This window comes from Aspergillus sydowii, assembly GCF_001890705.1.
Source record: "Aspergillus sydowii CBS 593.65 unplaced genomic scaffold ASPSYscaffold_24, whole genome shotgun sequence".
In the NCBI taxonomy this organism is placed as follows: domain Eukaryota; kingdom Fungi; phylum Ascomycota; class Eurotiomycetes; order Eurotiales; family Aspergillaceae; genus Aspergillus; species Aspergillus sydowii.
Genome location: NW_024467882.1, coordinates 11901 through 29955, shown reverse-complemented (window position 1 = coordinate 29955; position 18055 = coordinate 11901). Strand labels below are relative to the sequence as shown.

Below are 18055 nucleotides of genomic sequence, written 5' to 3'. Positions count from 1 at the left end.
ATCATCTCACAATGGCCTCGGATTCAGCTTCAGGACGAGCAGTAACATCGATTCTACCCTCATCTTCGGCCTCCAGTGAGCCAACGCCGTCCACCGTACAAGCAGCAAACTCGCAAACTGATCCCAGATTTGACGGCGTCTACGTCCCCCATATCTATGACGTTGTGAGCCTGTTCCGGCCTGCGCATTTCCAGGGCCGCTCGCAGATTCCTTCGTTGTATCTGGAGCCTCTGGCTGTGGATCATTCCATCACCGTCGGACATGGGGCGTCATTCACCACCTTCAAGCGAGCAGTGCCAGCCAGCCCACCGATGACCTTGAATATGACAACTGGCGATCTAGCACTCACCATTAGCCCGTCTCCAAGTACCAAAGAAAGATCTGTTGTCTATAAAGTTGCTCGCGTCGCTTTCACAGAGTCTGGAACTCCCACGCCGCAAACTCGCCATGCGATGAAGGCCGCCTTGATGGAATTGTACTGCCTCCGTCACAAACCACTTCAAGATCATCCCAACATTGTAAAGTTGCTAGACCTCGCATGGGCCGCCAACTATTTCGATCCGAGCCATCGGTTGCCGGTGGCAGTGGTTGAGTTCGCCGACCGGGGCAACCTGGCACAGCTGCAGGAGACCGTCAACCTCGGACCTCTTGCCAGGAGCCGTCTCGCGATTGACATCGGAAAGGGCTTGGATATCCTTCATCGCTGCGGTATTGTGCATGGTGATGTCAAGTCTGAAAACATCCTGATCTTCTCAGACCCAAAAACGGAGTATGTCGCCAAGCTGTCGGATTTCGGTTTCTCCCTGGTTGGAGAGGCAGCCACTGCTGCTGTATCCGTCGGAGGAACAAGGCCTTGGAAGGCCCCTGAGGCGAGGTCGCCGATAACAAAAGATCTCCTTCCAGCGGCAGATGTCTACTCCTACGGGCTGTTGTTGTGGCGCCTGGCAACAGATGGCAAAGACCCTTTTCGTTTCTGGGTGGACACCGACCTGCGCGGAGAGGGCTACTACCAACTGCTTGAAGGCCTCAAGGGCAACGACCAGATGGTGCGGAATGTCTCGCTTGACAAGTGGCTTATTCCTTACCTCTCTGGCAAAGGCGACCGACGTCAAGCACGGCTGACCATGGACTGGCTCGTGCAAGGAGTCTCCAGGCTTCAAATTTTGGGAAATGCACAGCAGACAACCAACGGAATATCAACAGATGACTGGGGCAGTCTTTCGGAGTATCTGAGAGTGTGTCTTCAGTACGATCAATCCTCGAGAGCGCTGGCCGACACTGTCCTGCAGTGGGCAAGCAAGGATATCTTCTATGGGCGAATCTCGTCAGCCCTTGGAAAATGTCTCAGCCTTGACTCGACTAAGCGAAGCTTGCGAGAAGCCCTTGATTGTCTTGCTGGAGGAAGTCAATTAGATGCGGTGTAGGTGTTGTATCTCAATTCGAATTAGTTAAATGGCTGATGGCGACTACAGGGACAGGGGAAATGCAGAGGACATGCTCCTTCGCATAAGCTACGACGTACGTACCACCAGTGCCTCCGTTGCTATTATAGAAGCAACCTATGCTGATTCAAAATAGAACCATGTTCTCTCCTGGCAGCAAATGAGAGAGCTCGAGCCCGCTGTCCAGTCGTTCATCTTTCACTGTTTCCGCGCCAAAGTCGAGGGCGAGTTATCCCAGGGAAAGATCAACCCCCCGGACTGTTTCATTCTGGTGTCCTACTATATCAATGGATATGGCACTCCCGTCGACTTCAACGCGGCTACTCGTCTTCTCGAGCAGTGTTCCAATACCGAGTACAACCATCAGCCATCTCGCGCCTATGTCTACCGCATTGCGAAATGTCTGAACCCGAAATTCATCGCCAGGGCCGACATGGTTTCAAACCTCACCGAAATGGCCATCATGGGTTCTCGCACGGCAGGAATTGATCTCAATGAAATAGCACCCGTCAAGTTCACAGAAGTGCAACCGCTCATCCGTGATGCGCTTGCCGGTGTGGGTGCCAATTTCTTCCATGCCAAACAGATGCTCGCCGGTGCTACCTACCGACAATGGATCAATACATTTGATAACGAACAAGTCCTCGTTCAGAATCTTAGTGGCTTGAATCGCATTGCCGATTACAAGGTCAATAGGCGAGGTGACAGGATTCTGCACCTGGCAGCTAGTGCTGGCCGCCTAAGCGCGATCAGGACGCTCCTGGGGACATTCCCGGCACTCACTGTGAACCATATCAATGACCAAGGCGAAACGCCGCTGCTCTCCGCATGTCGCGCTGGACAGACGGCCACTGTCCTGGGTTTGCTAGAACTCGGTGCAGACGCGACAGTAATTGCCCCAACGGGAGAGACCTGCCTCCATTGGCTTGTTTCCTTCGAGGACAGCGATATCGAGAAGGTCGGCCAGGCCTTGGTTAAAGCCGGAGCCGGTCTCAGGGGACTTACCAAGCGAAGTATTGCGTACTCTGAATTCCGGGCTACAATCGAGGTGGATTTGCAGGTTCCGGGCACTCCGCTGGCCTGGGCTGTCCATCACGATCGACCCCAGGTCGTCAAGTTTTTGCTGAGAACAGCTTCCGATCCCCGGATCTGCCTGGACCGGTTGGCCAATCCTATGGCACCATCTGCACTGGAGCACGCGGCTTACTACCACCATGTTGAATGCCTAGAGCTCATGATGAAAGCTCTGGAAAAAGCCGAAGTCTCCTATACCCTCGAGCCCCTCCTCCGGCTGGGGGTACACTCGGCGGACACGTTTTCGATGATCTTGAGACACGGTGCGAGGTACAAGCAACGACTACATGAGTTCCTGGAACTTGCCCTTCGAAAAGCGAAAGATTCTCGTTTTTTAACCGGAATCGGAGGGCCTGATACCCACCTGCTTTACTATGCTGTAAGCGAGGGTCACGATGAAGTGGTCGCGTATCTTCTATCCAACGAAGTTGGCAGAATGGTCAGCTCATTCGGAACCAGTGTCGAAGAACGTCAATCTCCTCCCGGTGCATATAACCCTGGAGATATCAATCGTCCGGCACGAGAAGACCGACGCACACCCGTGCTAGAAGCAATCCGGTGGAATCGTAAACCGCTGGTCGAGCTCCTTGTGAAACATGGTGCCGACCCAAGAGCAACTGCTAAGAATCCTCTCAGCGGCGATATGAACTGGACTGCTTTCCATATTCTAGCCGCCGCCGGACACACCAAGGACTACTCCGATTTGGTGACATTCCTGGTCACCGCCGGTGTTCCCATTGACGGTATTCCTGCTGGCTCATCGGACTCGACAGAGAGCCCATTTCTGGTCGCCATCCAGCATAATGCATTTGGACTGGCCACAGCATTCCTTGAACACTGCGCTAATCCCAATGCCTGCAGCAGCACCTCCGGAATGTTATCCCTTCGGTATCCCACCTCGGTTCTTGGTCATATCATTGCTGCATCGGCTCAACACACTGTGCCCCGTGTGAGATATCTCCTCGAACAATGTTCAAAGACGGATGAGGTAGATTTTATTGTCGACCATAGCCAACAAATGACTGCTCTTCACCGCGCCGCCTGGGCGCACAAGGGATTAAGGCATCGAATGCCGGGCGGCCGGGAGCAACCGGAGTTATCACGAGCAGAGTATGACCTGGTCATAAACCGGGAGATCATGCACGAGCTTCTTCAAAAGTGGGCAGACCCTGAGACGCATTTGAATGCTCGCTGTCGGATTCACGGCCGGACCGCCCTTCATATGGCAGTCGATGCTGGGAACACTGCAGCTGTCGAGATGCTGGTGAACAAGGGAGCGGATATCACGATTACTGATGAACTTGGTTTGACTCCCGGACTATTGGCGCGTGAGACTATGAGCGAGTTGGGCGATGAGGAAGCTGAGCTGTTGGATGTTTACGCGATCATCGTCACTTTGTTGTGCCGCGATTATTAGTCTGAATACTACGCCGGGATGAGATCTACCCGGGAATAGCCTCTGCATAAGTAAATGCGGATATTAGTCATCTATGTCACGCATCACTACCCAGACCGAACTGCAAAGTACTCCGTAACTTAGCATGATAAGGGCACATATCTGACTGTTTTCGAAAATTTAGAATAATAAATCCGTGCCTAGTGTCGTAAAGTGCCTTGCTAGCATATCAAGGGCTATACTTTGTGTTGTCCATACTGAACCATCCTAAGCTATGTACGGTGCCGTCGGCCGGTCGCTATATATATATCGGCACTCGCCAAAAGCAACCACAATGGGTTTTAAAAAGAGTCAGGCGTTATAGAAGTATAAGTAATGTCTCCTATCGCCGTAATAAGATATACAACATCAAGACCCCCATGTTATGCATTGTATTGCTATTGGTGAGGAACCGGAGCCGGCGGAGTTAAGCCCCGAGGCTGAGTGGCTGCGGGTGTGGCCATGCTGTGGCTGGTTCTAGTGCCGACTGCCGAGCCATCTGACGGCGTTAAGTCCGGAGTTCGGGACGGAATTGAGTACCTGAATGGCGCCTTAGGCAACCAGGCACGCCATCTGGCAGGTTTAAAGAAAGAGCGCTTCGTCAGTCAGACCGACTCTCCACCTCAATAACACTCACACTCACCATGGGCGATAACGGTATTCAGTCTTCCTCCAACTCTGCTCGTCGGTTGCCCCCTGACTCTGCCTGCAGGAAGCGTCGTTCTTCCTCTGGCTGACTTGCTCCAGTACATTTCCACCAAAAGAGACGCCTGCCCCAGATCATCTCGCATCGGGGCTACAAGGGCAAATTCCCCGAAAACACTCTCATCGCTGTCGATGGCGCAGTGCGTGCAGGCACTCATGCCCTCGAACTCGACTTGCATCTCTCGCGCGATGGAGTCGTAGTCCTTTCACATGTAAGAAGCAGTGCAAAAACTCTGGGAGAAGAGAGCTGACCTGGCCAGGACCCGACATTGAAGCGCTGCTTTGGCGTTAACAAAAAGGTCGGTGACTGCGACTGGGAATATCTCAGTACCCTGCGCACAACACAAGAGCCGCATACACCCATGCCGCGCTTGCTCGACATCTTAGAGTACCTTCGGGAGGCAGGGCGCGAGGAGCTTTGGGCGCTGCTTGACATCAAGGTAAGACCCCCGGGCTGTTACAATCATCCAGAGTTAACTCACTCGCCAGATGACGAATGATCCGGCGACCATTATGCGGCGCATCGCCGAGACGATCGAGTCAGTCCCCATGCCCACCGGCGGACCAGATTGGCATCAGCGCATCGTCCTTGGCTGCTGGTCAGCGCGCTATCTTCCCCACCGGGACCAATATCTCCCCAAGTGTGCGATTGCCCTGATTTCTGCGCATCTCGGCTACGCCCGTGAGNTTTTGGAAGTGCCCCAGATGTCGTTCAATGTGAACCAGCAAGTCGTAATGGGCCGGCTCGGTCGCGGATTCCTAGACCAGGTGCGCGACGCAGGTCGTCCGGTGTACCTTTGGACGGTGAACGCTCCGAACCTGATGCGGTGGGGCATTCGAAACCAAGTCGATGGTATTATCACGGACGAGCCGGCCTTGTTCAAGCGTGTATGCGAGGAGTGGGAGAATGAGCAGGGAGAGAGCGCCGTCGCTCCGCCACTGTCCAAGTTAGATCACCTCAGTCTGGGCGACCGCGCCAAGATTACGATCTTTACGGTTCTGGTGGCGTTGTTTGGCTGGTACTTTAGGCGGAAGTATCTTCCGTCGGTGGAGCGCGTGCAGTGTGAGCAGCGTCGCTCGAAATAGGAGGATAGAAGAGGGTTGTCCAGTATTTTAGCGCGAAGTAATATCTTTTCTTAGAGCTGAATAGATTCTTCATTTTAATTGGCATGGATAAGAATTGCGCCGTCAAACCATCGTCGGTCTGCGGCAGAGTACAAGAACTACTGGTTTCCATTTATGCTAGAAAAATGCGACAGACATAACATAGAAATCAATGACGGCAGGTTACAGCGTCGACGCCGTCCCAGCAATCACCATCTGCCCCCAGAAGTAAAGCCCATATCCAACAGTAATTCTAAACCATCCACGCTGCTGGGGAGGAGTCTGCCCAAATGCATTCTTCGCAACAAACACGTCGCTAACAACAAACATCGCAGCACCGACCGTGTGGTAAGGGACGCCATCGTGCGCCAGACCGGTCGAGACCGCAGTAGCGAACATGGAGCTGATTATGGCGGCGTATACAAGAACCAATGGCTTCATATCTGGCGGAATAGACAGGTTAAGCACGTTCTGTGTCGCCGAGCTGTCGCGATGTGGATATATCACTCCCAGCCATCTCGCTAGCAGCATAGTTGCAATGAAGACCGTAAGGAGAACAGGAACGGAGATGCCTTGCGGGAGCTGCATAAAAGCTATTATGTATGCAATATGAGCAGCTGCAAAGGCAACGACGCCGAGCTGGAATGAGAGCGGAATGTCTTGTTGAGTTGGGTTGTGGAAGTCCTTTCGAGACGGTAGCAGGAACCAGTCACCCACAAGAGAAAACAGCAGACCGATTACGATTGCAATGCGATAGCTGGTCCATTCTGTCGATGGCGCGAGGCATGGGCCGGCCAGGAAAGCGAGCGACGAGAGTAGTTTAAATGCGACAGTTCCAATGTGGCTGCGGGAGCGGTGTTCGGAGAGGACCAGACATGGCAGGGAAAACACCAGCAGGAGGGAAGCTGTTGCTTGATCCATGCTGGAAATTTGACGTTAGATGAAGGCGAGAAAAAAGTAAAAAGCATTTGAATGATGGAATATTTAAAAACACGAAGCCCTTGGCATTACAAATGCCGAGGTACGCATGCTGCTTTCATCTGATACAATAATCAATTAAGACCTGCTGAACAGTATGTATATATAAAGGAGCTGGACTATGGCCCTAGCTAACTACTATAAGATTAAATATATACTTAGTATTTAAACTAACCTGGTCTATTAGTAAAGGCCTTATAAGAATATTAAATCTTATATAAATTTTCTAAATATTTTTTTATAATAAATAAGAGTTATAAGTATAGTTTTCTTTATCTTTATTATTTTAATATTAGTTAGTATATAGAAAACTTAAATATCTATATTAAAGTATAATATAGGTGCCTACTTCTTCTACCCCGGTGGTTCCTACTATTACTGGCGATTCCAACCTCAGCATACACCCCAGTTCCCACCACCACTAAAGTGGCCATTTCGACATACGCTCCTTCTTCCACTAGCAGCACATGTTTCACTAGTTTCTCCAGCGCTAACCCCCACTGGAGTACAGTCCCTTCATCTGGTGAATTCTCTACATCTGGCTTCGGTAAAAGAACCAAAACCAGCGGCTCGGGCGGTAGTTACATGGGCAACATGGGCAGTTCCTATGGTAGCAACATCAACTCCAATGAGGCCACTGAGGCTAGCAATTACCAGTACCATGTGGAGTCCACTGGATCAAGGCTGGCGACTGGTAAGTTGTGATCTGAAACAAAATCGGGAGGTAGAATGGACGGCTGGTACGGCAATGCTTGCCACGAGTTCTCCATCGATGCTGGAGAAACCAAGTACTACGCCTTTGATTCCGAATCGCAGGGTGGCAGGGCGGCCAAGGGTCCGTCCATTCCCATCGATCAATACGATGCGATGGCTACGTTGCTACCTAGGGTGAATTTGACTTTGGATCTATGGCTAACTCTGGCTGGTCTGGCTTCGCTGTTTCCGCCATCCAGGGTGCTCCGACCCGGTGCATCGGCAAGCACGGCTCTGACTGGTGGGATTTCTCTGCTTATGAGCTACTGTGGCGCCTGACTGCAGACGGCAAAGCCAGATCTACTACCGAAGCGAAATCTAGGTGGAAGAGGCTTAATTCTCTAAGGAATGACTATCTAGAGGTATTTATATGTTGCGAATAGTTTCATATTCGCGTCCGGAATAGGCAATCAATAATCCTGCCAATATAAAGTCAATAAAGTGGTCAATTATTAGGGTAGGAATCGATACCGTGCTTAATCATCTGGCGCCCGGACCCACCTGGCGCCCGATTTCTCTTATACACCGACATTTTCCTGTAAACTTCAACACCTCATAACTCATTCAATATAGCTTTAATTAAAGAGGCGTTAGTATATTTAGATTCCTTGGGTCCTAACAAATCAATCAATTATACTAAAGTTACGAAAGACTTTGGTTTGAGCCGGTTAACGCTTTCAAGACATCATCGCGGGGTTTAACACTCGAAAGAAGAGCAGTATGCCAACCAATGATTTCTCAACCACTAACAGACTAAAGATCTTTTGAATTATATTAATAAATTGACGAGAACTGGCCTATTCTCATCCTACTAGATAATTACTAATTTTATAGAGGAAATTGCTGGAAAACCTCCTAGAAAGAACTGGGTTTCATACTTTTTAAAGTAATATAAGAACGAGCTTGTCAACCACTATATAACTGCCATGGATGCTTCACGCAAGCGGGCTGATTCTACACTCTATTACTCTTTATATTTTAATATACTGGAGCGGAAGATAAAGGAATATAAGATCTAGGAAGAGGATATCTATAATATAGATAAAAAAGGGTTTCTTATAGGAATCCTTCCTAAAGACAAGAGAGTCTTTTCTAGGCGCACCTACAAGCATAAAGGTATTTAACAACACCTTTAGGATAGTAATAGAGAATAGATTACTATAATTACCTGTATCTATATAGATAAGACCTCTCTTTCTCCTGGTCTTATATATCAAGCAGTATCTGGAAACCTTTAGGATAGCTAGCTGCAGGACTTTAATATAACTTTATAATAGTATTTTTTTACAGCCTCACTATCTGGCTGGACTAATAACAAGATTGGATACGCGTGGCTTTAAAATATATTTAACTATGAGACCCGGGAGAAAGCTAGAAGGTATTAACAGCTTCTAATCCTTAATAGCTATAGATCTCACATTATAATAAAGTTTTTAAACTATTATAATAATAATAAGATCCTAACTATAATATTTCTGCCTTATTCTATGCATTCGCTGCAGCTATTAGATGTTGGGATCTTTTCTTCTCTATCCAGGGTGTATAGCAACCAACTAGAACAATTCTTGTATAATTCTCAAGGCCTTAGTATAATTACTAAGTAAGACTTCTTTACACTCTTCTAGAGGAGCTGGGATACAGCTCTATTATTAAAAAATATTAAGAGTTTATAGAGATCTGTTGGTATATAGCTATAGAACCCCGAGCATGTTCTAGCAAGGTTTACCAAGATACTGGAGAAAAGACTATTATCTAGTAAATCATCAAAGTCAGTACTGCAAGTAGAGGACTGGTAGAGGATAGAAACACTTCTAAGAAAGGTTATTTCTGATATTTACCACCAAGATACTAAGATTTTAAGTTCTACCATGCACCATCTCTTAATAGAGAATATTATATTAAAACTCCACTGTCAGGGCCTTGAGGAAGTGTTAATAAATAAAAAGAAGAGATACCAGTGTGGTAAACCACTTTTATTATAACTCTAGAATACAGAGAGCGGTAATATAGTATTCTATTCTTTAAGAAAGATCCAGCAAGCGCGGGATCTCTAGAGAGAGAAGAAAGAGATAATTTAAGCTGCTAAAACTTTAAAAGAAGAAGCTAAACTTTACTACTAGTAAGAAAAGAAGGAGAAGAAATGTATTATAGAGGAAAAAAGGCAGATCTAAGTATCTAATAAGTAACTCCGCCTGCAGCAAGCTGAGGAGAAGAAATATTAAAAAGAGACTGTAAAGAAGGAGGCGCAGATAGCTAAGGAAGTAGAGAGTCAGTTTTAAAATAATATCAGAACTACTAAGAAGGGTAAAAAGAAGTAATCTATACTATTAATACCTTAAAATAAGCCAGATATTATTACTCAGACAGCTAAGGTTATTGAGGAGGCCTCTACAATAATAAATTATTAAGGACACCAGATTTGCCTCCCCCACCGCTTTCGTGACAATTAAAAAGCGTATATAGGTTTTTCAGCGTGTCAAGTTTACTACACCAAGAGATCTTTAAAAAATAGAGAATATATATAGTTTAAAAGCTTCAATTCAGCGGTGTTGTTGTATGTAGAAATCGGGCGCCAGGTGGGTCCGGGCGCCAGATGATTAAGCACGGTATAAAGGTCGATCAGCAAGGGATATTGCATATTAAGTGGTGAGCGTTTCCGACCACCTCCGGTCAACATGATCTCAAAAATCGAGGCGGTTGTGTTAGCGTCCCCACCAAAATAACACTCTTTCTGTAACATCACTTACTCACCTTAGTAGCCCAGCACTTCATCATCCAATAGATTAAATTATACTGAATTAATATATTTTTAAAGCTGTTTAAGTTACCTAATCTAGTAATATTCATGATCTGTATAGATATCCTGCTGTTTCTCTAATAAGTCGTGTTTTTTAGGTCTAATCCTGTTAAACCTGTCCTAGAAGTACCTGAACTCTCTCCCCTCTATAATAGAGGCCTTAGATCTATATAGTAAGTAGTAATATATTGATTCCTTATTCTAGACTAGTCTTATAAAGCTATCGCGAAAGAAACTGGTATCTTAAAGCAGTCAGTAGAGTACCTGTAGTATAATCTCCTCCGCCATGGCAGTGTTAAGAAGCTATGATATCAGAAGCTAGGAAGGGCTTAAGTAGATAAGGACTCTCTACTTAAGTATCTCCTTACTAAGGGCTAGTAGATACAGGATGAATTAGTTTAGTAGCTATATTATGAGCAAGGGATAGAGATTTCTCACTAAATAGTTAGATACTTGCTTTAATATTATAAATAGTCTAGAAAGAGTTTAAAAAGGATATCTCTAAAGTAAAATAAGTATCTTAGATACCTCTATCTTAATAATATATACCATTACACCGCAGAGGACCTGGTATTTCTTGATAAATTAATATTTAATAAGAAGACTGGCTCCTGATATCATGGCTACATGCCTATCAGGGATAAAGCTCGCCTGTTTACTGATATCTAGCAAGGTTATACATGGAGTATATATTCTATAATAGCTTTAGATAGTTGGCTTCCCTGTACTGGCATCAGAGAAGGCTACTTTAAAGCAGATGACTTCTTTAAATAGATTCATAATAAGCTACTCCCCGCTCTAGATATTAAAGGTCAGGGACGCCCGATGGTGGTAATACTTGATAATATATCAATATATATTAATAATAGTATTACAGAGGCTGTAGAGGCCACAGGGCATATTATTTATTATTTATCTCTATATTCTCCAGATTATAATCCTATTAAGCTTACATTCTTGGTATTGAAGGCCTGGATAAAGCAGAACTAGGTCTTCCTACATTAATCCTGCAGGAATTACAGGGAATTCCTTGAATTATCTATTTATAAGAGTCACTATAATAGATATACCCGCAAGTAATTTAAACACGCTAGTAGAGAGGGTATCTATATAGAAGAGGAAGAGATAATCAAATTTTACTAATATATAGAGGATAATAATGACCCTGAAAGCTATTAAACTAATATCTATACTATAGAATTAAGTAAATTTAAGACCTGTATAGCCTCAGCCTCTTTTTTACCTTACTAACACCTGTAAACCTCCTTAAATAACTATAATTCCTCTCTAAATAACCTGGCAAAGCTATCAGAGATTCCTGCCTTTATAGTATAGTAATATATTACTGATTATCTATCTTCTATAAGCCTTAGATCTTAGATAGACTAGTTATTATTAAATATAATATCCCGCGCCTGTTCCTATTTAATTTTCCTGCTAGGATTCCTGGTATTTTAGAGCTTCTATATAAAGAAAAGTATAAGGATCTCTGTATCCTCCTCTGCGGCGTTGATCGGGCTTGAAGTATAGGATTAGAAGGTAAGAAAAGATACTTGGTTAATCTCTGATACTTGCAGGGTTAGCGTAAGGCTCTTAGCTGTATAATTCATGGTATTTTATAGCCCGGGAGTCAGTAGATACAGCTTGATAAGTAGCTCTGGTAAGGATACTGGATTTAGAAGGGGATTTATAGGCCTCTACAGTATCTAGTAGGTTATTATAGATAGCTTATATTCTTGTATATTATATTAAACTTAATATATCTTATTCCTCTCCTTATAGCGCTCCTGTTTCTCCTCTATAATTTTTATTAAATCTATCATTTGCTGCTGCATTATTAAATCAAAACTCTTATTCTATATCTCTAGTAATATATCTATTTTCTCCCGCTGTAGTATAGCAGCAGTCTTTTTAGCAGGCTCGCGAGATTCCCTGCTAATCAACCTGCTGTTCCGCCAGTAGTTCTATAGCTTAAGCAGGGGGTTCACCAACATGGCCTTACCTTAAGATATTATATTTACCCAGCTATCATGCTGCGGAGCAGTAATATTATAGTATTTTATCTTATTATTAAGATCTAGGAAGTAAAAGTTATAATAATTAGTATAATTATTATTATTACAGCGCCAGTATTCTATTAATTATTATTAAAAATATCTAGTGTTGCGAATAGCTTTAACTCTAGCCTTATTCTACTCCACCAGTATTGTTATACATGTTCTGTGACCCCCCGTACCAGTGGAGTATAATCTTGACCTATCCAGGAGCAGCGGGGAGCTAGGGATAGGACTAGACAGCTCCTGATCCTTCCCTTAGTCAGGTTCATGCGTGGGACCTGCCTTTTCCTGTATATACCTTATATGAATCTCCCAGGTCTAAATCATCCTTGGTATTGACCTCGTGAAGGTGTTCTAGAAGTCCTTGACCATCTACAACACTTCCTCCACTGCAGGTATAGAGAACTGATTAATATCATGGTATTTCGTGCCTCCGCGGCCAGTTTCCTGCTTAAATGAGATAGATATCTTTATAATACTCTATTTACACGGCCTAATATAGCAATTTATAAGACCAACAACTGCTTGCTTAATAATAAGGATATTAAAGGTACGGTAAGTAAAGTCCTGCTGGATAACTTGACAGCTTATAAGCCTATTATTACCCTATAGATAGATACAGGTCTGTATCAGGAAGTCTGTAATCCTTATAATATCTTTAAGATAATCCTCTAGCTCAGAAGTCTTTATATCTGATAGCTATAGACCTGGATATTACTGATAGGCCTTTTTTATCCTTTTCTAATAAATTACAGCCTTATATTATTCTTTAGTAGTATATAAGGTATTTATAAGAGCTTCAGTCTTACTAGAGAGAACTAGTAAACTACTATTATCAGATTCCTCTTCTTCCTTGCAATCCTCTACCACCCCTATATTATCCTCTTCTTCTTCTTCCTCCTCCCTCTCCTCCCCCTCCTCCTCCTCTGCTGCTGACGACGAGGTAGCTGATAATAAGGCTACTAGAGGCCTTATCATATCTGATATTATTAAGGGTGCTGATGCAGCCTCTTTCTCTATAATCCTGACCTGCTTATTACTTGTAGCTAGCAGCTGACAGAATATAGATCATGATCTTAACCGGGATTTAATTTACTGACGCGGAAGAGAGATAGATATAGAGCTTGCCTTCTTTACTAGTAAGGGCCCTAGGACCTTCAAGATACCGTGTTTTTTAGCTTTATTCTGAATAGCTGTGATGGCTTCAGTTATCCTGCGAGGCATGTATATATTATTATATTATTAGCCAGGCGCTAGAGGCGCGTTGATTCGAGGGATGGTAGTACAGTAGAGATTATATGGAATTAGGCCTCGCGGGACCTGATCAGGCTTCTCTTTAGTCTGGCGCGGTATTTTAGTAACTTTCACGACTCTAAATAGCTTTGATTTAACTATTTTAGGAAAAGAATAGAGTATTTTATAGGGCTGGTAGATAAAGTGCTGGGCTACCAAGGTGAGTAAGTGATGTTACAGAAAGAGTGTTATTTTGGTGGGGACGCTAACACGACCGCCTCGATTTTTGAGCGCGGCAGATGCGCGCATGAAGGCGCTACATGTGCCCCTTTCCGTACACTAGCGTCAGCAGCTGCGCGAAGATGGCCATCATTCTTCTTGATAAGAACTTGATATACTCTGCCACTACAAGGCGCCGGTTTTTTCAGAGTCATCATTCCGCTTCCGATCTCAAATAATTAGTCCACAACCATGGATAAGCTGTATGGCCTCCTTGGCTGGTCCAAACATAGCACAGCCCCTGACGCTTCAGATGATGATGTTTACCCTTTGCATGTGTTTGATGACATCAAGTCTAGGCGCATCTTTGTTGCTCGGGTAATGCGCTTCAACGATGTTCTCAGTGCGGAGATGCTCGTTGCGTCCCTCTCGAGACTGTTGGAAATTGGCGATTGGCGAAAATTAGGCGGCCGGCAGCATTACAAGGTATGTGTGAGAATCACTGGCAGCTTTTGCTGTTGGCCGCCAAGTTAGCGAACTGAAAGCCATTATATAGGACGATGGAAGACTAGAGATTCGTGTGCCCAAACGCTTCACCGCCGAGCGACCGGCCTTGACATTCACTCACGACACATTCTTGGATATTAGCATACATGAGCACCCAACGGCGAGCCGTCTGCATAAGCCGACGGATGGCCCGTCTATTCAGGCTGTGTCTGCAGAACACCCCTTTTTCGCAGCACGACCAGACTTCCCCTCGACTGTTGATGAGATGATTCGTAAAGGTCTGCCTCAGCTTTTACTCCACATTACTTCCTTCAGCGACGCAACCCTTGTCGCACTCATGTGGCCTCACACATTGACAGACGCTTTCGGCGTGCTGGCCCTACTGAGGAGTTGGTCTCTCATCCTAGCCAATCGCGAGGACGAAGTGCCACCACTCCTTGGGGCTCGAGAAGATGTTATACTAGAGGCTGAGAACTCGGTTGATAAAGGGCATGCTGAGCCACATAAGCTTGAACCAATGCGTCTTGCCGGCCTGGCGATGTATAGATGGGGTCTGCGGCATATGTGGTACCGGTTCTGGAGCCCAGCCCAGGAATCGAGGACCATATTTCTTCCGAAGGAGATATTTTCTAGAATCAAGAGCCAGATCCAGCAGGAGATCGCCGAGTTACCGGCGGCGGACGGGCAAGTGAACTTTGCCAGCGAAGGCGACATGCTTACGGCCTGGGTCACACATATTGTGGCATCATCTGAATCAACTCCAAGTCCGATGACTGTTTTGGCCTTTTTCAACTTGCGAGCCAGGCTATCATCGGTCATCAAGTCTGAGGGACTGCATGTTCAAAATATGTTGATGTTGACGTACGCCTTCCTATCTTCTCAGCTCTTAAAAGGAACGGTGGGCTCCATCGCCGTAGCTCATCGACGTCAATTCCAGGAACAAACTACGGAGCAGCAGGTTCTTAGCTTCCTACGGACTCTTCGCCAGGATATCTATACGACCGGCTCAGAGCGGTACTTGTTCGGAGAGACAAATTCCCGCCCGATAATTTTCAACAGCTTTCTCAAAGCCGAGTTCATTAAGGCCGTCGATTTCAGCCCTGCGGTCCTACGTCAAGGCGATTCGCCAAACCACAGAAGTAATCCTCCAGGCACTATGATCGTCTATTATTATCACATATTTGGATCACCCTTAGGACGGCTCACGACTTTCTACATGCTGGGCAAGGATCATGATGGAAATTGCTGGCTTCAAGGAAACCTACAGCCCGGGGCGTGGAAAGAGATGCAAGTGAGGTTAGATAAAATTTCGTTATCATAAACGATTCTGCAGGTGGCAAACTTCCACTGCTCATGCTAGTGTGAGATTTTGCTGGAATATCTTGCAATTTTTGAGAATGCACGTTTCATGAAAAGCTTTGACGAGGGATGAAACACTAAAGTAAAATATTAGGGTTATAGGCTACTCTTTACTCCATTTTGGAGAAGCATAATCCCGTGGCCTATCGTAGGAATTGTTCTATCGGGAAAACCAGGATTACAGTATATAAGATGGCTCGCATGGTCCTAAAAGGTGGAGAAGTTAGGAGTAAAAAACCTCCCTATCTCTGCCTGTAGTGGAACAAATGGAGACTTCAACCATTTTTTTTTCTTTATATAGCAATCATGTGCTAACGTTGGTGGTCTAACTTAGAACTAAGCTATTAGAAGCCTAGTTAAGTAATATTATATTTTATATAAGCTAAAATTAAGTATAAAATCAATAGTAGAATTTAAAAAATACTTTACTAAAAGACTTCTCATGGTGTTCTGGATGAGTGGGCTGAGCTGTTCTAGAGAAGTAGAAGTACATGCTAACTATCTTTAGTTTTATTGAAATTAAATATAGGTCTTTTAAGTAATATAATAATAGTCCTGCGACTCCTGCCTGTATAAAATTTAATATATATATAAGACTAAATAGACACGGGCCTCTATAGCTATAATATATATATGAAAAGACTATATATCTTTTTTATTTTATATCTTTTTATATTACTAGTTTCTTTCTAGAGGTTTTTATTAAAATATCTTTTTTTATAATAAATATTATTATTTTATCTTCTAATCTAATTTAACTTATATTTAGACATGTATACGGGTCGGGTTGGGGCGGGTTGAGGCCTCAGTCACCCCAACCCGCAGGAGGTTTAGGGTGGGTTCTACAGGTTTAACCTAGAAAATCTAAAGATCATCAGTACTAATCTTTTATAGTAATATACTATACTAACTATAGCTAGAATAATTTAGAAATTAGGGCGGGTTTAAAACCTAATCTATTTATATTTTTATCCTTAATAAATTTATAGATCTTTATTCAGATAGCTACTTAATAGATAAGATAATAGATAGTAGATAGTAGTATTTAGTTTAATAGCTAATTAAAAAAAGGGTAATAGAGGTCTTTGGTTGGGTAGCTGCTTAAAAGAATAGGTAATAGAGAGAGATGGTTGGTCAGGTGGTTACGGTCTTTGGTCGGGTGGTTGCTTGAGGTCTTTGGTCGGGTGGTTACTTGAGGTCTTTAGTCAGGTGGTTGCTTGAGGTCTTTGGTTAGGTGGTTGCTTGAGGTCTTTGGTCAGGTGGTTGCTTGAGGTCTTTGGTCAGGTGGTTGCTTGAGGTCTTTAGTCAGGTAGCTGCTGGAAAGGATAGGTAATAGAGAGAGGTCTTTGATCAGGTAGTTACTTGAGATCTTTAGTCAGGTAGTTACTTGAGGTCTTTAGTCAGGTAGCTGCTTGAGGTCTTTAGTCAGGTAGTTGCTTGAGGTCTTTAGTCGGGTGGTTGCTTGAGGTCTTCAGTCAGATAGTTACTTGAGGTCTTTAGTCAGGTGGTTACTTAAAAGAATAGGTAATAGAGTAAGGTTATTAGTATCAGATCTAAGAGAAAATCTAACTATTATTAGATTTATCCCTTATCTAAATAGAGAAACATGCTTCAGTATCCTATTCTTAGAAGTAAATATAGTAGTAAATCTATTATATTTTATTAATATAAAGAATATTATAGATAAGGCTTAAGTTAATATCTCCTAAATATAAATAGTAATAGTAAATTCTCTCTTCTAAATATATAGAATTTTTATTTTCCTTCTTAATTTATAAAAACTGCCAGTTTCTTGTAAAAATATATCTTTATACCCGGAGAATCTAACTATTATTAGATTTTAATACTATTTAAAAATACTAAGAGTAGCTCTTAAGCTGCTAATACTAGATTAGTAGTTATAGATAATAAAACCCAGGCATGCCTTATTAAGTATTTTCTTAGAATCTTAGTACTAGATATTTACTATCTAGATAGAGTATAGTCAGGAAATAAAAAGTATAACTATATAATTTTAGACTATCTTATACACTAACTTATAAGTATATTCTAGAATAAAATTTAATACTTTATAGATAGGACTTAGCTAGTAGTAACTATCTAAAAGTCCTAGTTTTTAGAGATTCTATAGTTATATATATAAAATAATATTATAAGTTTAGAGGAGATAAAGAGCTGAGTATAATTTAGAAGCAGGACTAAGATATAATTCTAATAATAATTAGTTTTATTAGATATTTCTAGACTAATAAAAACAAGATTTATTTCCTCTCTATACCAGGAATATTCACTCTATATTATAGAATAAGTAGTATTAAATTAAAATACTTCTTATCTTATTAGCTGACCAGGCTAAGCTAGCCTATTAAAATATAGTAAATTAGTATAGTAA

At 43.6% G+C, this 18055-nt stretch overlaps 6 protein-coding genes across 6 annotated transcripts; 5 read left to right on the top strand and 1 right to left on the bottom strand.

The window, feature by feature from the left end:
- Positions 1–11: 11 nt before the first annotated feature.
- On the top strand, positions 12–3933 carry ASPSYDRAFT_165244 (ankyrin repeat and protein kinase domain-containing protein; the record flags this gene model as incomplete). The annotated part of the gene is made up of 3 exons (XM_040843336.1): positions 12–1420; positions 1473–1518; positions 1579–3933. 3 exons carry the CDS (start codon positions 12–14, stop codon positions 3931–3933), a joined length of 3810 nt encoding a protein of 1269 aa, XP_040695878.1.
- A 648-nt stretch (positions 3934–4581) lies between these two features.
- Positions 4582–5936, top strand: ASPSYDRAFT_52487 (uncharacterized protein). The gene is made up of 3 exons (XM_040848496.1): positions 4582–4868; positions 4917–5096; positions 5146–5936. The coding sequence occupies exons 2-3, from the start codon at positions 5019–5021 to the stop codon at positions 5740–5742; spliced, it is 675 nt and encodes a 224-aa protein (XP_040695877.1). The 5' UTR covers positions 4582–4868; positions 4917–5018; the 3' UTR covers positions 5743–5936.
- A 7-nt stretch (positions 5937–5943) lies between these two features.
- Positions 5944–6681, bottom strand: ASPSYDRAFT_165225 (lysoplasmalogenase; the record flags this gene model as incomplete). Its single annotated transcript, XM_040843334.1, has 1 exon — positions 5944–6681. One exon carries the CDS (start codon positions 6679–6681, stop codon positions 5944–5946), a length of 738 nt encoding a protein of 245 aa, XP_040695876.1.
- Positions 6682–6773: 92 nt separating this feature from the next.
- ASPSYDRAFT_1170524 (uncharacterized protein) lies at positions 6774–7908 on the top strand (the record flags this gene model as incomplete). The annotated part of the gene is made up of 4 exons (XM_040840244.1): positions 6774–6781; positions 7080–7432; positions 7463–7732; positions 7898–7908. 4 exons carry the CDS (start codon positions 6774–6776, stop codon positions 7906–7908), a joined length of 642 nt encoding a protein of 213 aa, XP_040695875.1.
- Positions 7909–10797: 2889 nt separating this feature from the next.
- ASPSYDRAFT_1170516 (uncharacterized protein) lies at positions 10798–11428 on the top strand. The gene has a single exon (XM_040840243.1). It carries the CDS (start codon positions 11114–11116, stop codon positions 11276–11278), a length of 165 nt encoding a protein of 54 aa, XP_040695874.1. The 5' UTR covers positions 10798–11113; the 3' UTR covers positions 11279–11428.
- A 2506-nt stretch (positions 11429–13934) lies between these two features.
- On the top strand, positions 13935–15985 carry ASPSYDRAFT_52483 (uncharacterized protein). Its single transcript, XM_040848495.1, has 2 exons — positions 13935–14283; positions 14354–15985. The coding sequence occupies exons 1-2, from the start codon at positions 14050–14052 to the stop codon at positions 15623–15625; spliced, it is 1506 nt and encodes a 501-aa protein (XP_040695873.1). The 5' UTR covers positions 13935–14049; the 3' UTR covers positions 15626–15985.
- Positions 15986–18055: the final 2070 nt, after the last annotated feature.